Source organism: Periplaneta americana, chromosome 16 (genome assembly GCF_040183065.1).
Source record: "Periplaneta americana isolate PAMFEO1 chromosome 16, P.americana_PAMFEO1_priV1, whole genome shotgun sequence".
NCBI classification, from domain to species: Eukaryota; Metazoa; Arthropoda; class Insecta; order Blattodea; family Blattidae; genus Periplaneta; species Periplaneta americana.
Genome location: NC_091132.1, coordinates 168,416,967 through 168,436,115, shown reverse-complemented (window position 1 = coordinate 168,436,115; position 19,149 = coordinate 168,416,967). Strand labels below are relative to the sequence as shown.

Sequence of the window (19,149 nt, the reverse complement as noted above, 5' to 3'; positions counted from 1 at the left end):
GGTAAAAACAAGATAGTCCTACATAATTATTAATACTGTTTGGAGAAAAAATTATGTGCAACAGTAATGAAGGTAGGTATTTTGCTTTATAGCTTTAATGCAAGAAATCAGTGATTTCGAACGGCATGGACTGGATCAGAATAGTTTTTACCCTGGTTTTGAAACCTTCATAATTTAAATGTTCAATATCCCCAGGTATCTTGTTATATAATGAGATACCTGTATGAGAAATACTGTTGATACTTTTGATAATAGTATGACAGTTTATATGCAAATTGTTGGCAGTTCTTGTGTTGCATGAGATGAACGTCTTTTGAGGCACACGAATGTGAGGCTAGCAGTCAGTTGTTCGGCCTTGGGATATCATGGGTTGCCGTAACACATTATTATTATTATTATTATTCCTATCACGTATTAAGCCTGGTGGCCAGTTACGGTCTCACGCCATAGTTTCAGCAGACGACCCAAAGATGTTGTTTCTTAGTGATTCTTCTTCTTAAATTATTATTATTATTATCATTATTATTATATTTCTGCTTTCTAACAGTTTGTAAAGTGAAATTGGATGTTTATACAAATCATTCATTTGTTACTGTTACAATTACGCCATTTTAGGGAACACTCCAAAAATAACCACTTTAGATTCGGTTATCCTTACATCATAGTGCACATGCATGATGCTATTTCATTCAAAGTTGTATTAAGAACGCAGACGTAACTCATCAATCATTGCATGTAGGTGTTCGAGTATGGCAGACATCATAACTAAAATGATAACACTGCTAACTCACTATTTGCATTTGCAGACATAGAAATCGGATTTTGCAAAATTTGTATCGATAACTTTATTATACTTGCAGTATTTTCGAATTGTTGACGAGTATGTAATTTCATTTCAAAGCATAAAAGTCGTGGGAAATATCAATAATTGAAGATTTGGCAGTTTCAGTCTTCTCTTTTCTATTGTAGGATTTCTGCTACAACTTGGCACATTGTCAGTCGTGGCATGGAAAAGTACATCTTGAGCAGATGTAAGACTGATCCTATACTCTTCATAAACTTGCGAACACCCCAGCAGTACAACAGAGCATGGAGAGAATGTGGAATAACATTACTAATAAAATGAATTCACTCGACAATCTTTATTCTTAGAAAATATTTTAATGATATCGTTGTAACGTGTTTAACGATTTTCAAGTGTGGCAAACACTTCCTTTTCAAAAGATTTACAAGCACGGTACGATAAACAATTCAGGCTCATACTGTTTCTGGAATAACTTTTATATTTTTCAGATAAGAAGACCTCACTTCAGGAAGGGCACTAGAGAAGATACGACAACAAAACAAAATGAACACTTAGGAAAGAATTTGATTTGTTCCATTTCAATCACTTTTGAAATTGTATTTTACAAGTAAGTTCGTGGAAAATTTCTTTGTGCCCATAAATGTAAAATGTTTTTCCCTCTAGCCCGAATGCTAGCATCACAGACTGAGTCCCATTAGGTTTTATTCCTCCTATTCTCTGAATGATACCTGTCAGCAACTGGTCGTGCTATTGGAGAAATACAGCACACTGCACCACCAACTCATCCCTGCACACAGGTTAATTACGGGTAATAACCATTATGAAGTTATTCGAATTGTCTGAAAGAAAAATCTTACAGGTGATTACATAATTACACGAAAGGGAGATTTGAAAAACTACCAAGATTGCATTCATAACACCGTAATAACACTCCAGAAACTTCTCAGACCATTAGCAACTGACTTCCAGATTTTTGTGAATCAATGCCATAGAAAACATTACATGTCTTTTGTTAAACACAGAAAACTGTTAAATTCTAACTGAAAATTCCTGGAAATTGTTAACAAATTCATTTATAAAAATGTCATCTTGCATCAAATTTTCTCAAAACGAAGAAATCATTTTCAAATCTAATATCCTGTTATCCTGTCAGATTCATAATCGACAATACAATCCATAAGCTCTACTGGCCCACATAGTTCAATGCAAGTATTAGATTATAAGGCCCGTAACACACTTGCAGAGTTTTCGCTAGCGAGAAATGTGTTGCGAGAAAGAGGCGAAGAGCCTTCCTCCACACACTGGCGAGTTCTCGCTATCACAGATCACACCTCGCTATGATCATCTATGCACTGCCTTCATGCAGAAAGCATTTATCTGATTATAGTAATCACTCGTTGGGGGAAATATTATAGGTTATGTATTTACGTATATTGTCGTACTTAAATATATAACCTGTAAGTATATTGGCGTACTTTACAAACTACATAAGAACGCTATGTTGAATCTGAGTATTCAGATGATGAGGAAATGGAGTTACATGAATATATTTTGTTAATGAAAAGAAAAAGTAGGCCTAAAATTAAAGCCAGAAATATCTGAAAATCACTGTATCTTACGAAAATAAGGGCGAGTTTTGGACACTGGTTTCGATTTGAATGATGATACATTTAGGCGTTATTTCAGGTTCAATGGACCAGTTTTTTTTGCCATTCATGATATGATAGAGAACTCTTTGCTATGTTCAGATTAAAATTACGTAAACTGTTAAGACATATAGATATATTATTTCAAAGGTTTAATCAATACTATTAAATCTCATCAAAATAAAATATAGCCCAATTTATATTCAGATAATCTGATATTTATCTCCAGATTTCTTCTTTAAGTGTCGTGTTTTTATAGTTTTCATCCCACGTATCATATAAATAGGCCTACAGGTGACATCGTACAAGTTCCATAAGTTTCTGACTGAAATTATCAGCCATCTTCCTCATCTTCAAATAAAAACAATACAATTCATCGCCACCTGTGATATCTTTTTCTACATTCAGTAGTCATAAAGAGTATAAATGTCAAACATTTTTTATAAATGTGTCAAGAAAATTCGCTGAGGTACCGATTCCAGCCAGAAACTCGCGCGAGGTTTTTTTGCCTCGAACGAGAATCTCTTCCAGTGTGTGGACGTCCATTAGAATCCATCTTATTAATTTTTTAATTTTCTTGCAACACATTTCTCGCTAGCGAAAACTCTTCAAGTGTGTTACAGGCTTAACATTGCTAAAAGCTCCTGGGATGACGAACAAAACTGTTCTATTTCAATGGATTCCAGGAAACTGCGAAATTGATGGAAATGAACAATGCTGTGCTCTGGCAAGAAAAGGAACAACAATAACTTACATCTTTCGACACGAAACTTCATGTAAAACATTAAACTGTAAATTAAGAATGAAGTAGACACAAAACAAACACAAGACTTACCGTACCACTGAGAACTTCTGTCAAACTACGGAGCTGCAAAAGAACAGACTGGCCAAGGAAGGAGAGAGTAGCAACATTTCGTCTACACACGGAACATGATTGCCTCCATCGCGTTGGGATCCTGCCTAATGCTGAGTGCCCACTCTGTAATTCACAAGAAGTCAAGGAGGATAGAGAACATGTTCAGTGCTGACCGGCATTATTGCAGACATCAGAATGTGACCGACACTGGGGAACAGGACAGTGGGTCAGTGATGCTAATCAATGCACCTGCTACAACATACAAGGAATTTTCAAGGAAAAATCTAAAGAAATATTGTGTATTGCTATTCTGCTGACATCAAAATGAGCTACAACATAAAAAGGCCACCAGCGTGGTCAGTCAGTTAAGGTGCTTATCTGCTTGTCTGAAGTTACGTTCGGGCGCGGGTTCGATTCCCGCTTGGACTGATTATCTGGTTGGGGTTTATCCGAGGTTTTCCCCAACCGTAATGTGAATGCAAGGTAATCTATGGCGAAACTAACATCTGTCCATTCCTATTGTTATCATTAATTTCTCTAAATAGATTTACAAAACCTCTAATGGCAATTACATTAATATTCTCATTATAGAAATAAATTTCAGATTTATATATATATTTTTTGTCTCCCTGTAACATAGTTCTAATAAGCTTATATTACACTAATTTTCATCATTTTACTAGCTATCTCAAACCTCAAATTAATTATAATTGATTGAATTAAATTAGCTTATAAATTAAGTTATTACTCTAACTTATAGGTTTATCTAAATTTAAATAAATATATAGTCTACTAGTCGTTAACTTAACTGAAGAATATTGCTGGAGAACCTTTTAAATGTAGTGTAAATATTCGTAATTTAAATATGTGTTGTATTGATTAAGGCTGGTTGAGTGGAAGAGAAGGCCTTATGGCCTTAACTCTGCCAGCGAAAATAAAACATTATTATTATTATTATTATTATTATTATTATTATTATTATTATCATCATTATTATTAATCCTCGTCCTCATCTCGCCAAATACCATCTCGCTATCACCAATCTCAACGACGCTAAATAATCTAGTAGATGATACAGCGTCGTTAAATAACCAACTAAAATTAAAAAAAATAAAACATAAAAAGGTTTTAATTGCTGATGAAACATTAGATTAAAGTAAATTACTTTAACATATTTTATTTTTCGTGTCATTAATTTCCTATAATAATGTATATGATCTCAAACATATATACATACATAGCCACTGACATAGCTCAGTCGGCTTAGGTGCTTGCCTGGTGTTGCAAAGTTGTGCTCCGTCTGACGCATGCGCAGATGGTTTAATCTGAAGTTACGGTTAAAATGCTTGGAGACTAGGCTGGTAAAAGTGATTCATGAGTGATTTGGAAGGTGATAGTGATGTATTTTACGAAGAATTAAGTTCGGAAGATGAATACAATTTTAATATGAGAAACTCCTAAGGCAATGAAAGAAGTGTTCAAGAAACGTTCCAACAACGTAAAATTCCGAACTAGTTCTGACAATGTATCAGTTCCAACGCGTTCTGAATTGCTTGTTAGAACAAACTTATTGTAATATAAAGAGTTATGATGAAACATTATGAAAACTATTACGTGTCATTATCAATACATCGCCTACTATGAACATAGCAGTTGTAGTCAATGCATCATAGTCTGCTAAAAATGTTAACAGATAATCTTATTTAGCTTTTACTTACAGAAACAGAAATAATATACAAACAATATCATAGCCACAGCTTAAAACACAATATAAGCAGATGTACCTTTTGACTGAAAAACGCGAACATTACGAGTTTCGTTATTAATTCCACACCGTTACATCTCGTCCATCCCTAAAAAAAATATCCTTCAGGTCTAGTTCTTTAGATTTTCTAGCTATTAATTTACATAAAGTCTGCTCAGAATCTGTCTCTTAATATCAGAACAAAATATATTTTTTATAAAGCCATTGTGAAGTTTTGCATGGTCCAGAATGCAGAAGTCCTCACTATAATTCCACAATATTAATGACATTGTAAGTAGACTCACCATAACGACAATGTGAATGTAGTATTTATTAGGCCGTGACTCCTAGCCTACAAAACTCTCAATAGTATGTGATTTATTTAATATATTAATTATTTCACTTAAAATTTCCATATAATTATTCCAAAAAAATATTGCCTTTATCACACTCGTTTCGAAATTCTCGTACACAAAATGTCACCTTCTGTCCTAGTTAAATAAATTACTATTATTCTTCAATTGTTTAAGGTGTAATGTCATTAGCATTCTTAACTGTATAGGCTTTTAACATTATAACATACATTTACAGAGGCAGTACGTAGGACAATGTAAGAGTTGATTTGGCATCCAGGATTAATATTGTATTATTTTTATTTTACAAAATACATTATCTGCGAGACAGTTTCATGTTGAGAAATAATTTGTAGATTAGCATTTATGAATTCTTACACAGGATCACTTAAAATTAATAAAATTATGAAAATAAATATCTGCATATAGGTATTGTACATTTAATTATTCAAAATAATTAGGCTATATTCAGGAGAAAGAAACGTACATAAACCTCATATTAAGAACAAAAAAAAAACGTATTTTAAAATAGAAAGAAAACGTAAATATTTAGAAAAACGTACAATCTGGCAAACCTAACAGGAAGATATTAAGAACCCGTAGGTATGACTAAATAAAGTTCATAAATTTCTTGGGAAAATGATAATATCCTTCATTCAAAGCGTAACGTTTTTATTCAAGTACAGATTCCCCTTTGCGTGCTGGCGAGCATGAAGTTTTACTCTTCCCGACTCTGAGAAACACTTTCCACAAATCCCACACTTGAACGGCTTCTCGCCTGTATGCCGACGCTTGTGAACTCTCAGGTATCCAGAGTCCGCGAAACCCTTTCCGCAAAATTCGCATTTGAACGGCTTTTCGCCCGAATGTATCCGTGCATGAATCTTGAGATGGCCACTCCGCGAGAAACGCGATCCGCAAACATTGCACGTGTATGGTTTGTCCCCTGCGTGAAGCCGGGCATGAACTTTCAGACTGTAGTCCAGCGAAAAAAACTTGCCACAGATGTCGCATTTGAATGGCTTTTCGCCTGTGTGCATGCGCATGTGATAATTCAGTTTCCCCTTCTCTGTCAAACACTTGCCACAAATATCACATTTAAACGGCTTCATGCCTGTATGGCTTCTTAAATGTCTTCTCAGAGACGCAGCGGTGGCTAGAACCTTGTTACAAATATCACACTTCGATCTACGTTCTGTCTTAGTTTCAACTGATCTCTTCTGTGTTTTGATTTTGTGTTTTTCTGTAAAACACTTCTCAGAATTTTGGCAGTTGCTGGAACTTTCGCCAGGAGATTTATTTGAGGATTCACAATTATTGGAACTCTGTCCCACAGTCACGTGATCTTCTTGTGCCGTTCTGTAGCATTCAGGTGAAACTCTATAGTCATAAGTAAAAGCAATGCTATGATGAAAATGTATAATTAGTCTAAAAACTAATCAAAACAAACACAATAAAAAAGCATTGATATCCTTAAAAAAGATCAACCCCAATCACAAATTATATCTAAAAAAATAAAAATATATAAAATGAGATTTAAAGGCAGTTGGTGGTTAATATTAAAGAGAGTTTTATATATCAAAAAACATATTAGACAAAACTTGGTCGCAATGACTTGATCTAATACCTCTGTGAAGAAGAAGAAGAAGAAGAGGAGGAAGAAGAGGAAGAAGGGGAGGAAGAAGAGGAAGGAGAAGAAGAAGAGGAGGAAGAGGAAGAAGAATAGGAAGAAGAAGAGGAAGGAGAAGAGGAAGAAGAGGAGGAGGAAGAAGAAGAGGAAGTGCAAGAAGAGGAAGGAGGGGAAGAAAAGGAAGAAGAGGAAGCGGAAGGAGAAGAAGGAGAGGAAGAGGAAGGAGAAAAGGAAGAAGAGGAAGGAGAAGAGGAAGAGGAGGAAGAAGAGGAAGGAGAAGAGGAAGAGGAGGAAGAAGAGGAAGTGGAAGAGGAGGAAGAAGAAGACGACGGAGAAGAGGAAGAAGAGGAAGGAGAAGAGGAAGAAGAAGAGGAGAAGGAAGAAGAGGAAGAAGAAGAAGAGGAGGAAGAAGAGGAAGGAGAAGACGAAGAGGCAGAAGAGGAAGAGGAAGAAGAAGGAGAGGAAGAAGAAGAAGGAGGAAGAAGAGGAAGGAGAAGAGGAAGAAGAGGAAGGAGAAGAAGAAGAAGAGGAGGAGGAGGAAGAAGAAGAGGAAGAAGAAAAAGAAAAGGAAGAAGAGGAAGAGGCAGAAGAGGAAGAAGAAGAGGAGGAAGAAGAAGAGGAAGAAGAGGTGGAAGAAAAAGAGGAAGAAGAGGAAGGAGAAGAGGAAGAAGAAGAGGAAGAAGAAAAAGAGGAAGAAAAGGAAGGAGAAGAGGAAGAGGAAGAAGAAGAGGAGGAGGAAGAAGAGGAAGAAGAAGAGGTGGAAGAAAAAGAGGAAGAGGAAGAGGCAGAAAAGGAAGAGGAAGAAGAAGAGGAAGAAGGATAACCAAGCGACTTCGGAATCTACTTGTGTCTGTCGACAACTTAAGCATCTCAACTGCAGACCGCAAAGGGAAAATAAAAGCATAACTGATACTTATTCAACTGTCAAGACATTCCTGAAGTGTTTAGATTTATAGAAATCCCAGCTTTTACAAAAAGAGTTTCACTATTTTGAATGTTTAATATCTGTAAACTATATTTCTGATCAAAAGAGTGAACAATAACGCAACATTTTGGAAAAATGAACTGAGGCTTTACCAACCGTCGAATTTAAGACTTTCAGACTTTTGACATTTGTTTTATTAGCAAACCCCATGTCAATTGATTTTCTGGGTACTCATACTAGTGGAGAAAAGTAGACATTTATGCCAAAAATAAAGGCAAAGTTTTGCACTACCTATCTCTGGAAATAACTGTTTTCGAAAATGAAGATTCTTAAATAAAAAAGAAGGCAGCACTTATCTAACATTAAATTAGAACCGTTACTAAGGACTGCTGCCACAAACACTCAGCTAGAGTTCAATCAGATAGCTACCAGCATAGATCAGGTGGTAGTGTTGTTGTCCGCTGAACCGGAACTCCACTGTGGCGTGAATTCGATTCTCGGTTTGGCTGTATTCCTCATTGGGTTTTTGTCAGGTTTCCCCCAGCTATAAGGTAAATTTCAGGTATTCATATGGCATTTCCTCGGCCTTATGTCTCTAAATAATGTTTCGCTGTCATCAATTTCATCGACGTTACTGTAGCAGTTGTATAGGACAAAGCACCTAGTGGGGAGACTATGATTTAAACCTGCAGTACTTCAAAGGCAGGAAACCTCTGACCTCCTCACTCTTTCGTAACTTTAATTGGAGCCTTGCTGACAATTTGTGCACCTGAAATAATCAAAGTTGTGCTCTATTTCGAACAGATGCTTATTCTTTTATAGCGCGGTATTTTGACTGCATTCGTTATGTCATGTTACAACACGAAAATGCCTTCTCCCATATCCCAGTAAGGCACGTGTTGCACTAATCTGGCAACATTGTGATGGCGTGATTTCCCCACTCCATCATAATCTTAATTAGAGCATTGTTGACATTTTGTGTACTTGAACAATTACACCTGCACACTTATAATTACGTGCTCGTTGTTTCTGTGTTGACGGACAATCCTCATGTTATATAAATAACACTTAATAGTCTGTTTTGCGTTTTATATGAAGAACGATTCTGTATCATACGTAATATTGATATATGATCTGTGTAACTTTATTACTTCTGTTAACACTACTTCCGTAATATGAGATTGGATTAATTGTGAAATGTAAAACATGTTATTTCATATTTTCTACATTATATTGTAATATTAATTTCTGCAGGATTTTTCTTGTTGTGTTACTTTAATTTTATAAACCACTATGATATTTCCCCCATTCCTATTAGAGATTTAATTCAACCATTGTGTTGCATTATTTATTTATTCTGGTGTAGTTCCACAACATCAGGAATACAAATACAATAATAGAAATAAACAAAAAAAAATACACTATATACAAAGTAAAGCTACACAAGAAATAAAGAAAGAAAAAAAAACACTATAAATAAAGTAAAGCCACACAAAAATATACACAGGTTGCAGTCATACAAACTTTAAATGAGCGATTAAATATCATAATTAATTCTATCCTAACTAATTAACTAACATAAACAAGAAACTTGCAATTTTAATCTAGGTTAAAAAAGAAAAAAAAAACACAAATCAATACTTCTAGCAATACCTAAAAGCATTAACTAAGACAAAATTTTCCAATTTAATTTTGAATTGTGATAAAATCCGGCACTCCTTGACGTCAATAGGTAACGAATTCCAGAGGCGAGGTATTTCTACAGTATAGGAAGATGAGTATAAAGACGTTCTATGATGAGGGATAGAAAGAAGTGCTTGATGTCGTTTTGGAAGAGTTGTAAGAAACTGAAAGTGCGATATAGCATTAAAGCATTAAAGAAAAAAGAAATACTGTAATTAACTTTTGAAACAGAGAAAAATAAAGTAATGCGAAAATATAATGAAACTTTCCAAGGTTGTGTTATTAAAAACCTTGAAATGTATCAAATTAAAATATCACGAGACAAAATGCTTAAGCAAAAATTAATAAGTTGAGCTTAATATTATTTTCAGTAGCGCGATCTTTATGACAGCATGGGCTTCCTTAAGTTACAAGACGTATGCGCTTTCTGCTGCGTTAAAAGAGCCCAAGAAAAGAAAACAACGATGCGCAGATTCGTACATACACTCACCTTGCAGTCAAGACTTCATCCTCCTCAGCCGTTACCTGCAGCTTCAACTCCTCCTGTACTGTGTCCACATCACACAACTCTTCCTAAAAGCGAGGAGTGAACATAACAGAAATTCGTTTCTACAGATAGCTGAAATCCTATGGAAACTAGATAAAATCTTTAATAAAAAAAGAGAACTCCCAGAGAAGATTACCGAGGAATTCTGCCATTTTCCATACCATGATAATCATCACGTCATGACTTAAAATCAAATGTCTCCATCTAGGATCAACAGAATATAATTTGTAGATCAGACAGCTCTCATTAATATTGTTGTTGTTAACTAAGGCTGAGTTCTTGGCAATAGAGCAAAAAACTCTCTCGCTCTCCACTATTTCTGACAGATAGTTGGCTCTGATGAATGGTAAATGTCTGTACTATGGACATGCATAGGATGATGAAGAATGCTGTAGAAAATGAATAATGCATTTGCTATTCGAAGTGGTTTCCCTAGGTTTGAAACGTCAGCCATTGCTTTGAGAGGCGTGGTAACTATGGCCTGCTATTTTCTAATCTTTTTAATTCCTTTCACACAGAATAAGTTCTATCTGCACGCATACAACTGAATTGAAACGGAATGCCAGAAGAGTAAATCGGCAACATGTTTCAACAAGCGATAACTTATGATCCAAGAAGATTTGAACAACAGAATCTAAACATAATAATTCATTATTGTTTTGACATTTCTGATCACCTCTAATTATAAGAGATGTACAAAGAATGCAAGTATAAATAAGTAAATAAAAAATGAATGAATGAATGAATGAATGAATGAATGAATGAATGAATGAATGAATAAAATAAATAAGATAACAAAATAAATAAAATAAATTAAATGAAATAAATAAATAAAATAAAATAAATAAACAAAATAAAATAAATAAATAAAATCAAATAAAATAAATAAAATAAAATAAATAAATAAAATAAATAAAATAACATTAAAATAAAATAAAATTAAAGTAAAAATAAAATTATAGTAAAATTAAAATTAAAGTAAAATTAAACTTAAAGTAAAATTAAAATTAAATCAAATTAAAATAAAATTAAAATTAAATAAAAATTAAAATTAAAGTTAAAATTAAATAAAAATAAAATTAAATAAAAAATAAAATTAAAAATAAATAAAATAAAATGAAACAAAATAAAATAAAATAAATTAATATAAAAATTAAATAAAAAAGTTAAAAAAAAAATAAAAAATAAAATGTAAACAAAATAAAATAAATGAATGAATGAATAAACAGCTTTCACAATTCGCCATAAGATACCATGTCTGACCAATAATTTTTTAGTTCTGTATGAAAATGTAATGAAACAGAAAGTGCTGAACGTAATTTTCATTTATGCTGTGCAAAGAATGTAACGATTTTAGGAGGAAACTTTAACATAGACATTAACAAAGTTCAAAACAATGAATATATTGATTTTAATGCAAGACATATTTGGATGTGATTTAATGTTATTATCCAAAGCTTGTACAAGATGCATCAACTTGTACGAAATCTTAACATTATTGATGAATAAGTTATTTAGCGTACTTTACCACACTAACAGCAACGTCAAATCCTGATCTACTGAAGTGGAAGAGTCTGAACAGAATACAAAGTTCAAATGTAATGGCAGTTACCCATAATGCAAAGAAATTATATGTTTTCATACTGTTATGGATTTACAAAACATTTCATTTTGTAATAGATATTAATAATTATACAAAGAATATTACGGAATCAAGGTTTTAATGTCTTTTTTTTTTATTTACAAAATCAAATATTTGAAGAACAAACCGAACCACCATATTGACGGTGTTAAGGTAAAAGCGGTTATCCCACGAAGGAAAATATTTAAATTTTAACACATTATCAGTTACTTTATATTGAAAAAAAAATCATCACATTTTGTAATTAGATTTTAACTGATCACTGTAATTGCAGCAAAAAATGTAAAATTAAAAAAAAAAACAAGAAGGTGAAGCTATTTTACCTAAACAACATCGATATCTACAAAAACCCACTCACCTTAGTTTCGTATTTCAGTTTAGGGAAATTAACTGGCACTGGAGTATCTTCGAATTTCACACCTGATGTGACATCACAGCTGTAATCCACGCATTCTGTCTTTATTCCAGTACCGAACAGATGTGATAATTTTTCTCCCTGCGGCATATACAGACATCGTAAATGAGTAACATATAGGTAATGTATTGTAGTTTCGTGGAATATTATTGTATGTACCACTGGCTTTCCTTCAAGTCTCAGTGCCAAAGTATGGATACTCTTTCAGAATAAGAAAGAATAAAGAACAGATTTCCATTACCAGATTAAGCAACAGACTGAAAAAAGAAAGTTTCTTTCTCTGTAAGTAAGTAACAGATCGTAATAAATGTAAATCATAGCACAGAAAATGAGTAACTGTATGTGCATGCAATATGTTTGAAGTACATGTTATGTGTCAGTTTTTCTTAAGAAATGTGGTACAAAATGTAAAGTTAGAGAGACGAAATAAAAAAGAATATATTAGCATAGCGCAACATAACGCAATACATAGGTCTGACAGGAGATAAGAATTTCGTGGATAGAATTGTCAGCTGCTAGTGTTATTGCTGGATATCCTGAAATCAAGATTTGTACATAAGAAAACTAAATTTCGAATCTATAAAACAATGATTAGAACAGTATTCTGTTATGGATGTGAAACTATCGTGCTATCAAAAAGAAGTGCGTTATATGGCAGTAAAATTTTTAATAGCCTCCCTATCGATATAAAAAATGAAACTCAAAACATAAGATTATTTAGGGCCAAATTAAAGAAGTACCTAATTTCTCACGCCTTCTATACTGTAGGTGAATTCATGACATTGAATAACACTTCATGAAATTGATACTAAAACTATGTGTTGTACTAGTAGACTATATTGTAAATCTCGTCCGTATATATTTCATCTAGACTGTGACTATAAATTAAGACTTTATAATAGTATTAAGTTTTTTGACTTGTTCCCTATTCTAGCCGTAAAGCAATGTATGAATACCATGGAATGTTAATAAATACAATAAAACTTGGGTAATGAATAAGATAGAATCAGCCTTAGGTGCTTTCGAAAGAAAGATATTGAGGGGGATAGTTGGACCAGTTAATGAAAATGGACAATGGAGGATAAGGTACAACCAGGAAGTAATGGAACAATATCGAGATATGGATGTAGTGACACACATCAAACTCCGAAGATTGGAATGGGCTGGGCATATCAACAGAATGGAGAACCAGAGGATACCTAGGAAAGTAATGGAGGGAAGGATATATGGTAAAAGACTGATAGGCAGACCGAAGGATAGATAGGCCGATGCAGTGAGAGTGGATGCTAGACGAGTTTTGGGAGTAAAGGCATGGAAGAGAACATCACTGGACAGATCGGATTGGAAGAGGAGAATAGAGGAGGTCAAGGCTCGATTTTGGCAGAAGAAGTGTTATAGCAGAATAATTTTGGAAGAAGGAAAGTGTCCACTACTTTCCTGTGAACCCACCACAATATGCTTTCTAACTTTGGGTGAGTAAATGCTTCAACGGCATATATATTTGATAATATTTTCCATTATGAGCTTGACTATCCAGACGTTTGACATGGGCATATACACGTGAATCCAGAAATGCATATAGTGTTTTAGTTGGAAGACCTGAGGGAAAAAGACCTTTGGGGATTCCGAGATGTAGATAGAAGATAATATTTTTAAAAATTTTATTAGCTTATTTAGCGTCTGAATGAGATGAAGGTGATAATGCCGGTGAAATGAGTCCGGGGTCCAGCACCGAAGGTTACCCAGCATTTGCTCATATTGGGATGAAGGAAAACCCCGAAAAAAACCTCAACCAAGTAACTTGCCCCAACCGGGAGTCGAACCCGGGTCACCTGGTTTCGCGGCCAGACGCGGTAACCGTTACCCCACAGGTGTGAACAGGATAATAGTAATATGAATTTGAGGAAGGTAGGATATGATGGTAGGGACTGGATTAATCTTGCTCAGGATAGGGACCGATGGCGGGCAACGAACTTCCGAATTCTCTAATAACGTTCAAGTGGAAAAAATTTGTGTAAGAACTTTTTCTGACATTATTAACATGGTGCAACAAAAAAATTAACTTTTTTAATCTGTCCTCATGAGACTGTTGACTTGTCAGTTCAAGCGGTACCTGGGGTATTTATAATAATAATAATAATAATAATAATAATAATAATTATGGCTTTATTTAACCTGGCAGAGTTAAGGCCTTAAGGCCTTCTCTTACACTCAACCAGGATTAAAACTTGCTTACACAGTTGAACATAAAACTTGATCAAAATTAAGTAATTACATACAGTACTGAAACATAATGAGATCAAAAGAGGAAGTTACATAAAATTTACCTCATAAAATAAAAATAAACATAGTGGAATACATATTAATGTTGTTAGAATCAAATACGAATCACATAAAAACAGAAGCCGATAATTCAATAAAATAAGAAAAATGCACACAGTAAAAATAAAAATAAACACATTAGTATACATATTAGTATTAGATTACAAATAAGTAGGATTTACATAATTAAACCAGAAACCGACAATTGAATAAAATGTACACAACAAATAGATTAATAATAAAAAACAACAACACAGTGGGATACATATTGGCATTAAGTGATAAATAAACACGATTTAGATAACAAAAAAAATAATAAAAATAAAAATAAATAGAGTGGAACACATTTGCAACACGTTAGGTCTGGCAACTCATCATAAGATATTTTTTCTAATTTACATTTAAAGGAAATTAAAGTTCGGCAGCCCTTGACTTCAGGCGGCAGAGAATTCCAGTGATGAGAAGTAGCAACAGTGAAAGATGAGGAATAAAGAGATGATGTGTGGAGTTGTATTTCTAGCGTGTTATCATATTGTGACCGAGTATTTAAGTTATGATACCGAGAAAGATTGTGGAATCGGACAGATAAGTAAGAGGGAGTAGGGGTGTGCAAAATTCGGTATAAGAGAGAAAGGGAATGTAACTTTCTCCTCTAATTTAACCTGAGCCACAATAATTTATCGAAAGAAGGCGAAATGTGGTCGTAGTAGCAGACATTACAAATGAAACGGACATATGCTTTTTTAAACACGTTGCAATTTCTGGGATAAATTCACCCCGAGATCACTGAATAAAGCGTCACAATAATCGAAATGAGGCATAATAAGAGTCTGTACAAGCGTCTGCTTTAATTTAGCTGGATAGTGGTACAATCTTTTTAATGAGTGAAGAGTGGAAAATACTTTCTTGCATGTGCAGTTAATTTCGGATATTTACACTGAAGTCATGCCTGCTAGAAGCCAAGTTCTGTAAAGGTGATATATTCGGAGATAGTTGGTGGACCTACTGTTGAAAATGGTACAATGTTAATATGAGAAGGGATGGTAAAAAAGTTACATAGAAGTAGAAAGGAGAGAGATCATGTACCTCTGAAAATGGTAGTAAACGAGCATAAATCTAAGGGAAATTAGAAAACAAAGAAAAATTCGAGTCAACATGTGTTGACCATCAGATCAAACAACGGACCTCCCTAACACAAGCTCAGTTGCAATACAAATTGGGAAAAGTGTACATAATGCAAAGTAATTGGTTAGAGGGAAGTCACTGAATTTACCTCCACTATGGGCTTCTTCTCTTCACATGATTGTACAGCCAAAGGGTCGACCCCAAATCCTGTGTTGATCACATCCATCACAACTGAAAGAGGCATGTATTTGCGGTATATAAGCTGTTGTAGAAAGTTGGTTTGGATGAGTTATAGTTTATATACGTAACATGCTCGACCATGCCGAAATGTAGTAATTATACACCTGGTAACAGCCCTTTAATGGACCTCATTAAAGTACGCCTATTCATTAAAGTTCAGGTGTTCCGCCAATCAGAAAGCACCATATGAAAGCACAAGTATCGATTTCACCAATTGCACAATAAATAACACACATTTGAAAAAAAAAAGTCAGTTCTGTTACTATAATAATTAGCGTTAATTGTAAATAATATTCAAATAAATTCAATCTGTCATCTCGTTTTTCGATGTATAATTCAATTTCAAGGTTATATCAAGATTAATGTTTCTTTTACTCTCTAGATTATATCAAGGTCGTCCACATCTGTTTCTCGGAAAAAATCAATACTTTCGCGTCTGCGCACATCTCACAATTTACGAGGTAGACTATTGCACAAGTCAGTTCCGCTCCTCACTTAGATAACAATAACTTACGAATAATTTCAAGTTAGAAATATGGTCGAGCGCTCGTATAAAAATTATGAAACTCGCTTGCGCTCGTTTCATGAACATACTCGCGTCTTAATTACTACCATTATAGACTCGTTGCAGAATGTACTATTTTAAAACTTGCTCTAAACCGTTTTTATATTGTACAAAAATTTGGAACACGCTTTGTATTGCTGGCTGGAACACTAGTACTTGATTATGCACACTTCTCATTAATAGAAGGACTGATTTTGGAGATCCAGCTATGTGACGACATCTATGGATTACATGTGTATAAATATATACCGTATCATATACTTTGAATTATGAAATACAGCAGAACCCCGATTATCCGTCACCCTATTAACCGATTGGCGGATTATCCCACTGTCTTTCGCTTTTTTCGCTATAGAAATATAATATGAAGTACTGTACGTTATATTAGCACGTTACTTTTTCTAGAGAGAGTTTTTACAAGACTATAACCTTACACAGTATAGTCTACTGTTTCAGTTGTCGTACTGTGTAACTTCTATATAAAATCTCTTCCACGGGTAACAAAAGAAATCGTGTTGTTCTAAGTATAAAAACATTGCAAATAACTTAGTGGTTTGGGGAACGAGAACTGTGGCTCATCTGAAAATACGAGATTGGAGTCACAACTATGTGCAATTTAATAAAAATCAAGGCTAAAGTATATATATATATATATATATATATATATATATATATATATATATATACAGGGACATCACTTTATTTTTACCAACATTTTTAACATTAACCTGGCTATACTCGGAAACACTGTTGCCCCCTTCCATTACAGGAGTTTGATGTTACTAGTGCAATATGTAAAGAAATCAGAGAAAAGTAGTGTATCCATTTATGTTGTAGGGAAATACGTTATTACGATTTTCAGTTTGATCATCACTTTTACGGAATTTATCAAAATACAGTAGAGTAGTAACATTTTTTTTTTTTTTTTTAAAAACTCAACTTTTCAGGCGGCTATGTTCGTTATGTAATGTCTACTTTATTTAGCATATTAATTATTGATGTTATCATACAATATAGAGAGTGCATTTAAATTGAGGGGGTCATAAGTAAAGGGCTGTAAGTGCACTTAAGTTACTTTTGAGAAAATGGGGTTTAAATATTTAAGCTTTCGTATAATCGGTGAAATTTTTTATTTAAATTTTAATGTGTGATGCGATTAAAATATCCCTTTGCCACTAAAATTTTAGATAATTTTGCTTACACTGGATGCACTTAACTCATGTTATTACAAATGTCACTAGCATTCCTTTGCTTCTAGCCACCTCAATTCAAAAAAAGCTAATCTGAATTTTTAAACAAGTTGCTGAAAATGGTTGCCGTTCATTACAATGCAGGCTTCAATTCAATACGCATATTATTAAAAACATTTTGAAGCATATTCTCTGAAATTGAATTTATTCTTTCTTGAATATAATTTTACTACGATATTATTAATATAGGTTCTTTCTTCTATAGAAAACGCAATCATATTTATGAAACACACTATACACTGCAGTGTTTACTTCACTGCTTGAAGACTTCGAATGCAACAGCGGCCGTAAGTTTGTGTGTCTGACGGAAGCAAGGACATAGTGAAGGGGTGAGAGTGAAGTACATTCAGAAATGCAGGTACAATAAAAATGCAAGTAAAAATAAAATGATGTCCCTGTATATATAAAATGTAAATCTACAACATGAGACCTCCACTATTTCTATTATTTTACAAAGAGCCATTACAAGGAGAATGCTTGCCCCTTAAAAACTTTTATTAACAATCACACTTAAATCAATAAATTTCTGATTCACTATCTAGCATATTCAATACAAGAACATATAGAAAATTACGAAAGTGTAATCATTATTCATTAAATTTATGAACATATTTGGCGGTACGGATTATCCGGTTTTTTCGAATAACCGTTCAACCCATCCCCTTCATTACCACGGATAATAGAGGTTCTACTGATTTACTGCCTAAAATACGTAAGAGAACCAGATCTTCCTAGCTATGCCATCCATACAAATATACGTTTAATATCACTAGACCTCGGAAGTTCATGCACTAATATACCAGTATCAGAAAATATAGGTTGATTCATTATTACGTGTAAATACTTTGTGTGTGTATTGAAGAGGTGAAACTAAGACTAAAACGTTCTATACAACTTTTTCTCAAAACCTTTAATTCCAGAGTTCCAGTAGATGACACCTATATGGCATTGTGGGGAATCAGTTACTCGGATCTCGAGTTATACCTCCGCGGTTGAATGGGGAAATCTACCGCGCATTCTTGGAACGCGAATTGCATGGTCTGCTACATGATATCCCTCTTGCAACGCGAGTGAACTTATGGTTTATGCACGATGGTGCCGCAACGTAAGGGCGTATCTCAATGCTGCGTATCCAGGTCAATGGATAGGCCGTGCAGGGCCAACTCCTTGGCCAGCCAGATCACCGGACATGAACCCTCTGGACTTCTACCTTCGGGGCCGCCTGAAGTCGTTAGTGTATGCCTCTGCTGTACCTAACGTAGAAATACTACAACAGCGAATTGAACGTGCGTGTGGAATTGTTCGTGATGAGATGAACCGGCTGTGTAACGTTCAGAGATCACTAAGGCGGCGAGCACAGGTATGTCTTCAAGTTGAGGGACAGCACTTTGAACATGCATT

At 34.2% G+C, this 19,149-nt stretch overlaps 1 protein-coding gene across 3 annotated transcripts in view; it reads right to left on the bottom strand.

Annotated features, from left to right (window-relative positions):
- Positions 1–975: 975 nt before the first annotated feature.
- LOC138691861 (gastrula zinc finger protein XlCGF17.1-like) overlaps positions 976–19,149 on the bottom strand; it is a 29,945-nt gene continuing 11,771 nt past the window's right edge. For 2 of the 3 annotated variants that reach the window (XM_069814411.1, XM_069814410.1), the window contains exons 2-5: positions 15,842–15,924; positions 12,190–12,327; positions 10,133–10,215; positions 5,651–6,784 (exon numbers count right to left, since the gene is read on the bottom strand). In XM_069814411.1, the coding sequence (XP_069670512.1) occupies positions 6,061–6,784; positions 10,133–10,215; positions 12,190–12,327; positions 15,842–15,919 (1,023 nt within the window). In that variant the 5' untranslated portion in view covers positions 15,920–15,924 and the 3' untranslated portion in view covers positions 5,651–6,060. Of the gene's footprint in view, positions 1,593–3,286; positions 3,431–5,650; positions 6,785–10,132; positions 10,216–12,189; positions 12,328–15,841; positions 15,925–19,149 lie in introns of those variants that run through there. The other variant, XR_011329972.1, reaches the window with a different exon arrangement.